This window comes from Nicotiana tomentosiformis, chromosome 8 (assembly GCF_000390325.3).
Source record: "Nicotiana tomentosiformis chromosome 8, ASM39032v3, whole genome shotgun sequence".
Lineage (NCBI taxonomy): Eukaryota > Viridiplantae > Streptophyta > Magnoliopsida > Solanales > Solanaceae > Nicotiana > Nicotiana tomentosiformis.
Genome location: NC_090819.1, coordinates 76,000,198 through 76,010,077, shown reverse-complemented (window position 1 = coordinate 76,010,077; position 9,880 = coordinate 76,000,198). Strand labels below are relative to the sequence as shown.

The 9,880-nt window shown below is 37.9% G+C and overlaps 1 protein-coding gene across 1 annotated transcript; it reads right to left on the bottom strand.

The window, feature by feature from the left end:
• Nucleotides 1-5,517: 5,517 nt before the first annotated feature.
• On the bottom strand, nt 5,518-7,084 carry LOC138897695 (uncharacterized). The gene is made up of 4 exons (XM_070183699.1): nt 6,889-7,084; nt 6,416-6,609; nt 6,174-6,300; nt 5,518-6,056 (listed from the first exon to the last, which is right to left on the bottom strand). The coding sequence occupies exons 1-4, from the start codon at nt 7,082-7,084 to the stop codon at nt 5,518-5,520; spliced, it is 1,056 nt and encodes a 351-aa protein (XP_070039800.1).
• Nucleotides 7,085-9,880: the final 2,796 nt, after the last annotated feature.

The window sequence follows — 9,880 nt, the reverse complement described above, 5'->3', positions numbered from 1 at the left end:
AATTCACATGCTTGCAATGCCATAACACCTCCAGTTTGGACATGTATACATGTCAATACCACTTAAAATTGCCATGACATTAAAAAGCATACTACTCTGAAACAGAATACCTTCTAAAACTGTTAATTTCCAGCTTTGATCCTTCATACATTCTTGTCGCAATGGGGTAATATAGTTAATAAACATACTGCTTCAAATTGTATGAAGTTGTACCTGGCAGAAGTAACCTATATGTATATAAAAGAAGCACCTGGTAGTATAATAAGTGACTGTGACTCCAACAGTAGCCAATACACTAATACACCAATCTAAGTAAGTATGTATACTGCCCTTACTTTGCAAGTTTGGGCGTGAATACCACCTGCTAACCTGGCAGTATACGTGTACATGGAATCACCTATCACCTATCAGCTTAGTGAATATAACTGGATCCCAGTAATTAGGATGTTCTAACATATGGTAAGTAATACATAAGCAGAAGCAAAATCATTAGGACATGCTGTGAATTATCGTTAGTCGTTACAGAAATCGTAAACCTTATTGATTTATCTGTCTACAACCTGCTTGTATGTAAACCTCCATACACTATTACAGAACCACTAGCAATGAGTCAGTCTCCAAAATAAGAGGGTGAATATCTTGCTACGTACAACATTCCAAGCCTTGTACAATAGCCTTAGTCTCAGCTACAACACTAGTTATTATCCCCAAGTCCACAGCCCTTGCATACATCAAATCTCCTTCTTCGTTTCTCACACAAAAACCTAGCGAACTAGGCCCAGGGTTACCTTTTGAAGCTCCATCGGTATTGCATTTGAACCATCATATATACGGCGCTTGCCATGTGATAGCCTGATTATCAATAGTCTGTTTATATCTTTCAAGGTAGCTTATCAAGTCTGGCCAAAGCAATAGCATATTTGATAACCATGGATACCTCACCCTTGCCAAGTAATGCAAAGTTTTGTTAACTTAATGTATGACTCTACTGGTTGATATTATTCCTCCATTCATTCCTGTGTTCCTCCTTTTCCACAACTCCCATGTAATTATGGCTGGCGCTACCTGAAACAACAACTTCAATTTTGAGCAACACTTAGTATTCCACCAAGCCCTTATCACTTGTTTTACATGCACCAATGCTATATTAATCCCAGCTGCCCCTAAGAATGTTCTCCAAACCTTATTAGCTGTAGGGCCAGTTAAGAATATGTGCTCAATTGTTTTCTCCTTAGGTTGAAGACAACACCAACATCTGGACATAAATATGTAGCCTTGTCTTCTCCATACATCATCAGTAGCCACCTTGTGCCTCCATAATCTCCACAAGAATATTGATATCTTGAATGGCAAACCTTTGATCCATGTATTTTTGAACTCCTGATTAGGATTTGCTATATGTCTTTGAATCTGCCAAGCACTCCCCACAGTGAACTTACCAGAAGCCGTTGGCATCCAGTATGGCTTATCCTATAATTCTTCACTGCTTCCGTACTGAACATTTAGTTTAATGCTCAGCAATTTCTTCTGTAAAATTCTGAGAAAGCAACTGTTCATTCTATGTTCCCTCTTGCCTTAGTTCAACCACCTCTTGTAATTCCTCATTAATTGGAAAATCTTGTGGTAATACATGATATAGTGCTTATAATCTGATCCAATTTCTGTGCCATATGTTTGTGGTTCCACTCATCATTTCCCACAATATTTCATGTTCCACTTATTCCCTAGCTGTCAGCATTTGTCTCCAAATATTAGAGCCTCTTCTAAATTGCACCACTGTTGGTATTTCCTTTTTGCAATACTTATTACACATGAAGTTAGTCCACAAAGATTTAGTAGTTCTGAACCTCCACCATAGTTTAGCAAACAAAGCTTTTGATACATCATGGAGAGACCTAAACCCTAATCCACCTACATATTTGGGAAGGCATAGATTCTTCCAGGAAGCCCAATGTCTGCTCCTATCTTCCTGTTTGTTGCTCCAAATGAAACGTGCAAATATTTTATGCAAGTGGACAAGAATGTTGTTAGGTGGATCCAACACTGATAGTAGGTGCACTGGCATACTTTGCAACACACTGTGTTGCCTTTCCACCAAAAGAGAGAAGTTTTCCTTTCCAAGAATGCAATTTAGCCTTTACTTTCTTTACAAGATCATCATAGTAATCCTTTCTCCTTATAGTGTAGAAGATTGGACACCCTAAATATGTGAATGGGAACTCTCCTCTAGCAAAATATGTAATGTTACCTACTGACCGGCACAAATCATGTGTAATATTGGTATGCATGTAATACGAGATCTTAGCTTTGTTGATCAGTTGTCCTGATATCTGTTCATATCTGCCCAGTATTCCAATGATCTTACTCAGTGAAGGAGGATGAGCTGAGGCAAATATTATTGTGTCATCAGCATATGCCAAGTGGTTCAAATGACACGACCACTTGGACATACCAAATCCAATGAATGACTTGTCTTCAAAGAGCTGATTCAAGGACCAAGACAGTAATTCAACTGAAAAAAGAATAAAGTAGGTGATAAAGGATCTTCTTACTTTACTCCCCTTGTGGACTTGAAGAAACCTGAAGACTGCTCATTCACCAATACTGAATACTAGTTGTTTGACACCAAATTGCAGACCATATTAGTGAAGGCTTCTGCAAATTCCATTCTTCTTAGTAAATGTAACATATATTTCCATGAAATCCTATAATATGTATTTGCCATATCCAACTTAATGACAACATTGGCAGGTTTTCCTCTCAATCTTATGTCAGTGACTATTTCCTGAGTGAGTAGTATGTTTTCAAATATGCTCATCCCTTTCACAAAACCAGATTGATTAAGATATATTAGAAAAGGCAAGAATCTCTCCAATCTATCATGTAGAACTCTAGATTAGGGAAAGAATTAGAATGATTCCAAAATATTCATTACTAGCCTAGCAATGTCATTTTAGTGCTACCAAATTGTTGTGTTCTTGTTAGTTCGTGCCAAAGAATCTGAATGATTCCAAAATATTCATTATTTTTTTCCTTTTCTTCTTTTGCAAATATACCACTAGGCCAGGCGCCAAGTTTTGCATTCCAACGGACAAGGCAAATGTGAAAATTCATGCAACACCATGAACTTCCGGGGCTGACCAAATATCCAAGGAGTATGCAGGTACGCTGCTAATGAGCTTCCCTTCTCTGTACTTACGAATGTATGCTGAATGTACCAAGATAAATGCAGCAGAAGCTGCTAATAGTAGCCAGGATGCACTGCCATGACATCTCCAGATTAGGTATGTAAACATGCCAATACCACTGAATAATATCCTAACAGTACACATATTTACAATGATAGTGAATATACCTTCTAACAACATTGGAACCAGACTAATGCTCACTATATATTGTATGGTTAACTGAATCACTTCCTGCTTGTATATACACCTCCATATCCTATTAGAACACCACCGGAATGAGCATGATAACATGCTAATACCACTGGAATGTGCCCTAGCAGTCTACAGAATACAAAAATAACAAAGAAGCTAGCACGAATGAAACTGTATTGTACCTATCTTTTGCACTAAAGTTGTTGCAGTATAACCCAATATTGTTGTTGATCCTGTTATTTGATGGAATTTGATAACCCTCATTGAAATCCAATTAGTGAAGTGGAACTCCAAGTAACACCATCAATTGTAAGCAACCAAGAATCCAAGTAGATTCCCAATTCCATGAACAATAATTTTATCTAGTGAAGTCAAGACCAATAGCCTAATATGTTGAAAGCTTGTTATTGTGCAATTTAATTCACATGCTTACAATGCCATAACACCTCCAGTTTGGACATGTATACTTGTCAATACCACTTAAAATTACCATAAAATTAAAAAGCATACTACTCTGAAACAGAACACCTTCTATTACTGTTAATTTCCAGCTTTGATCCTTCATACATTCTTGTCGCAATGGGGTAATGTAGTTAATAAACATACTGCTCCAAATTGTATGAAGTTGTACATGGAAGAAGTAACCTATATGTATATAAAAGAATCACCTGGTAGTATAATTTGTGACTGTGACTCCAGCAGTAGCCAATACACTAATACACCAATCTAAGTAAGTATGTATACTGCCCTTACTTTGCAAGTTTAGGCGTGAATACCACCTGCTAACCTGGCAGTATACGTGTACATGGAATCACCTATCACCTATCAGCTTAGTGAATATAACTGGATCCCAGTAATTAGGATGTTCTAACATATGGTAAGTAATACATAAGCAGAAGCAAAATCATTAGGACATGCTGTGAATTATCGTTAGTCATTACAGAAATCGTAAACCTTATTGATTTATCTGTCCACATCCTGCTTGTATGTAAACCTCCATACACTATTACAGAACCACTAGCAATGAGTCAGTCTCCAAAATGAGAGGGTGAATATCTTGCTGCGTACAGCATTCCAAGCCTTGTACAATAGCCTTAGTCTCAGCTATAACACTAGTTGTTATCCCCAAGTCCACAGCCCTTGCATACATCAAATCTCCTTCTTCGTTTCTCACACAAAAGCCTAGTGAACTAGGCCCAGGGTTACCTTTTGAAGCTCCATCGGTATTGCATTTGAACCATCATATATACGGCGCTTGCCATGTGATAGCCTGATTATCAATAGTCTGTTTATATCTTTCAAGGTAGCTTATCAAGTCTGGCCAAAGCAATAGCATATTTGATAACCATGGATACCTCACACTTGCCAAGTAATGCAAAGGTTTGTTAACTTCATGTATGACTCTACTGGTTGATATTATTCCTCCATTCATTCCTATGTTCCTCCTTTTCTACAACTCCCATATAATTATGGCTGGCGCTACCTGAAACAACAACTTCAATTTTGGGCAGCACTTAGTATTCCACCAAGCCCTTATCGCTTGTTTTACATGCACCAATGCTATATTAATCCCAGCTGCCCCTAAGAATGTTCTCCAAACCTTATTAGCTGTAGGGCCAGTTAAGAATATGTGCTCAATTGTTTCCTCCTTGGGTTGAAGACAACACCACCATCTGGACATAACTATGTAGCCTTGCCTTCTCCATACATCATCAGTATCCACCTTGTGCCTCCATAATCTCCACAAGAAGATTGATATCTTGAATGGCAAACCTTTGATCCACATATTTTTGAACTCCTGATTAGGATTTGCTATATGTCTTTAAATCTGCCAAGCACTCCCCACAGTGAACTTACCAGAAGCCGTTGGCATCCAGTATGGCTTATCCTATAATTCTTCACTGCCTCCGTACTGAACATTTAGTTTAATATGCTCAGCAATTTCTTCTGTAAAATTCTGAGAAAGCAACTGTTCATTCCATGTTCCCTCTTGCCTTAGTTCAACCACCTCTTGTAATTCCTCATTAATTGGAAAATCTTGTGGTAATACATGATATAGTGCTTATAATCCGGTCCAATTTCCGTGCTATATGTTTGTGGTTCCACTCTTCATTTCCCACAATATTTCATGTTCCACTTATTCCCTAGCAGTCAGCATTTGTCTCCAAACATGAGAGCCTCTTCTAAATTGCACCACGGCTGGTATTTCCTTTTTGCAGTACTTATTACACATGAAGTTAGTCCACAAAGATTTAGTAGTTCTGAACCTCCACCATAGTTTAGCAAACAAAGCTTTTGATACATCATGGAGAGACCTAAACCCTAAACCACCTTCATATTTGGGAAGACATAGATTCTTCCAGGAATCCCAATGTCTGCTCCTATCTTCCTGTTTGTTGCTCCAAAAGAAACGTGCAAAGATTTTATGCAAGTGGACAAGAATGTTGTTAGGTGGATCCAACGCTGATAGTAGGTGCACTGGTATACTTTGCAAAACACTGGTAATTAGTGTTGCCTTTCCACCAAAAGAGAGAAGTTTTCCTTTCCAAGAATGCAATTTGGCCTTTACTTTCTTTACAAGATCATCATAGTAATCCTTTCTCCTTATAGTGTAGAAGATTGGACACCCTAAATATGTGAATGGGAACTCTCCTCTAGCAAAATATGTAATGTTACCTACTGAACGACACAAATCATGTGTAATATTGGTATGCATGTAATACGAGATCTTAGCTTTGTTGATCAGTTATCCTGATATCTGTTCATATCTGCCCAGTATTCCAATGATCTTACTCAGTGAAGGAGGATGAGCTGAGGCAAATATTATTGTGTCATCAGCATATGCCAAGTGGTTCAAATGACACGACCACTTGGACATACCAAATCCAATGAATGACTTGTCTTCAAAGAGCTGATTCAACTGACAAAATGAATAAAGTAGGTGATAAAGGATCTTCTTGCTTTACTCCCCTTGTGGACTTGAAGAAACTTGAAGACTGCCCATTCACCAATACTGAATACTAGTTTTTTGACACCAAATTGTAGACCATATTAATGAAGGCTTCTGCAAATCCCATTCTTCTTAGTAAATGTAACATATATTTCCATGAAATCCTGTCATATGTATTTTTCATATCCAGCTTAATGACAGCATTGGCAGGTTTGTCTCTCAATCTTATGTCAGTGACTATTTCCTGAGTGAGTGGTATGTTTTCAAATATGCTCATCCCTTTCATAAAACCAGATTGATTAAGAGATATTAGAGAAGGCAAGAACCTCTCCAATCTATCATGTAGAACTCTAGACATTACTTTATTGATAAAGTTGCTCAGACTTATTGGTCTTAAGTCTGAGAAAGTCTGCACCCTTGGTTTCTTTGGTAGCAGCACAAAATTAGTATGAGTAATAGACTTTGGCAAAGGTTCACCACCATAGAAATGCAGAATCATATTATGTATGTCATAGCCAATTACTTTCTAGCACTCTTGATAAAATAGTATAGTAAAACCATAAGGACCACTGGCACTATCTCCACTTAGCATAAAAACTGCATCATTAACTTCCTCTAGTGTTGGAAATCTACACAACTCCAAGTATTGTTCCCCAGTAACCATAGTAGATACATTCTCCAGCATGGAAAAATCTATAGGATTCGCTTCATTAGTGAACTGATTTTGATAGAATTCAACTGCAACATTGGCCATTTGTTCTTGATCTTCCAACTAATTGCCATCTCCATTCTGGATCCTTTTCAGTTGTAACTTCTTTCTTTTGCCATTGACATGGTTGTGGAAGAAAGTAGTGTTCCTATCACCCTCTGCAAACCGCGTCATCCCAGCTTTATGCTTCCAGTATTGCTCCTCTATACTCAAGTATTTTTTCAATTCTACATGAGCTTTTTGAAGGACTATTCTATTCTCAATTGTTGGCTCTTCCTCAAACAACATCTCTTTGAACTTCACAATGTCTTCCAGTATTTCCAATTGCTTGAAAATGCCTCCAAAGGTATCCCTACTCCATTTAGATAATGCTGACCTTACCCTCTTAAGTTTATGTTTGAACATAAAAAAATGGATCTCCAATGAAGTCAGCATTCCAATTTTGCCTTACCACTCGATAAATGTAGCATGTTTTGTCCAGAAATTCAAGAATCTGAAAGGCTTTACAAAGTTTGTGGTTTGTTCCCCACAAGTCATTAGCAATGGTGCATGATCTGAACCTGTCTTGATTAAGTGTTCCACTTCAGTTGTTGGAAACAGGTTTTGAAATTGTAAAATGACAAAAATCCTGTCCAATCTCTTAAAAATACACTCTGAATTAGGTCTACCACTCCACCATGTAAATGGGTTTTCTTTATAATCATGATCAAACAAATCACATGAGTTTACACAAAAAGCAAAGTCCTCATATTCAGGTGGATGTACTGGAAGCCCCCCTATCTTTTCATCTTCATGTAGTATCACATTAAAGTCACCTCCCACCAACCAAGGTAATTCCATGTCACATGCTAAACAATACAAGTTATCCCATAATTCTAGTCTCTCCACAGAGGAGCATTTTGCATACACAAAGGTCATCATAATGTGCTGGCTAATATCATGGTGGAACACCCTTACAACCACTTGTTGAGCAGTTTCTGTAACCAACTCCCATTCAACCACAGAGTTGAAGAACAACCATATCTTCCCATTCAAATTTGAGAAGGTTGTTTCCATGTTCAATATGATCCTATATCTTTGAAGATGCCTTGGTTTTTGAAAAGGCTCCATTAGTGCTATCACACAGAAATTGTGCTCCCTTTGCATATTGATCACCCTAGGGAAGGTCTGATGAGTATTGACAGACCTAATGTTCTAAATTAAGGACTTGATCATCATTTAGTTTGTGAGGCAGCCCTTATGGGCAGGATTCTTTTTGGATGAGGAATATCTTTAGTTTTGCCATTTTTCCTTCCTTTTTTGCCAGTCATATCTCCAGCTCTGGGTGATTAATTTGCTTCCCTTGCTACTGCGTTAAAGTTTTCTACTATTGATTCATCCTCCCCTTCTTTCCCACATTTGTCTTGATCAGTTGTTACGTGCTGAGTCTCTCCTGGTGTAACAGTATGTGTAACCAGTTCATGCAACACTTGAATAGGGGACTTCGAAGGAACTTTTAGTTGAATGTGTAAGGGAACCCCAGTTGCAGAAACACACGCTATTGGAGTTATCTCATTGAATCTGATTGATGAGGTACCATAGAAAATTTTGGCTCAACTCCAGTTGTTTCTTCTAGCAACATTTCATTTTGAATTCCAGTTCCAAAGATTTCTGACAGGTTTTGTGATTGAATTTGTTGGGGAGTATACCGTTTCAGTTATGGCCAAGTGTTGCCCATCAACAATTTTAGAGTCTTCCTTGTTTGATTTTTGATGCACGTCTGCATTAACATCCCTAATCTTCTCACTTGTTGTAACTCCTGATGTGAACCTTCATCATTAGATATAAGCTCTCCATTTGGGCAAGGGTTTGCTTTAGTTATGTTGTTCACTTGGGTTGCCTGTTGTAGTATTGTGTTAGATCTTTGATCTTCTACTTATAATCTTTTATTTGCCACATAACTGTACTCAGACTCCTGTACTTCATCACCCCTTAGTTGTATGTAATTTCTAATAGCTCCAGTAGATTTAGGTGATTCCACACAGGTCTGAGAAGGTATCTCCAGACATGTATGGTCTAGGGTCACATTAAGAGATTTCTTGTATTTTCCAAAGCTCCTTTGGACCCAGCCCATTGTACTTTCCTTTGTATCCACAACTTTAAGCATTGTGGCACTAGGATCCTGGGTCATAGTCAATTCTGTACCCTTAATAGTGGAGCTGGAATTAGCAATAGGCCCCTTATGTTGCTTCCCCTGATTATGATTGGATTCATATGTTTGTTGCTTCTATTGTGGGGCTTTGTTCTTGTTCTTCTCTTTCCCATAAGAGTTATTAAGCACAGGAGTTTCACCTCCAATAACTGTCTCTAATTGATTGTTGGCATTTGTGGAATTATCATTTTGTGAATTCCGAACGAGCTGAACAATTGGTCTTTTAGCAATGCATACTGGTTGTTTCTTCTTGGTGTTATTCTGTACAATTCCTTTGAATTTATTATTTTTCTGTGTTTGCCATTATTCTTATGAAGGATTTGCCTTTATGTTCTGCCTTTATTCCCTGTCATGTGGTTGATCTTTTTTGTGCATGATTTGCAGTTGGTGGTGAGAGTGCTGCCTTTGCTGTACTGCTAGATTTTGTTGTTCTAGTGGTTGCTCTTGTTTTTGTACAATTGAAGTGGACTTCTCTTGCTGCATTATTTCTTCATTGGTTATTCCAGATGCTTTCTTTTTTTGTTTCTCATCCTGTATGGATTTTGCTGGGCATGTATGAATTGTATGTTCTAGGTGTCTACAGTAGGATCAGTAGACAGGTAAGCTCTCATATTGTATTTCCAACCATTGACCATCACCATTTTCATCTT

Coding starts and splice junctions, on each gene's coding strand:
- LOC138897695 (XM_070183699.1), bottom strand. CDS start 7,084: ATGGCCAATGTTGCAGTTGAATTCTATCAAAATCAGTTCACTAATGAA. Junction 6,610..6,888: donor TAGTGCCAGTGGTCCTTATG/GTTTTACTATAC, acceptor GTTTTATGAAAG/GGATGAGCATATTTGAAAAC. Junction 6,057..6,173: donor AGCTCATCCTCCTTCACTGA/GTAAGATCATTG, acceptor GTCGTTCAGTAG/GTAACATTACATATTTTGCT.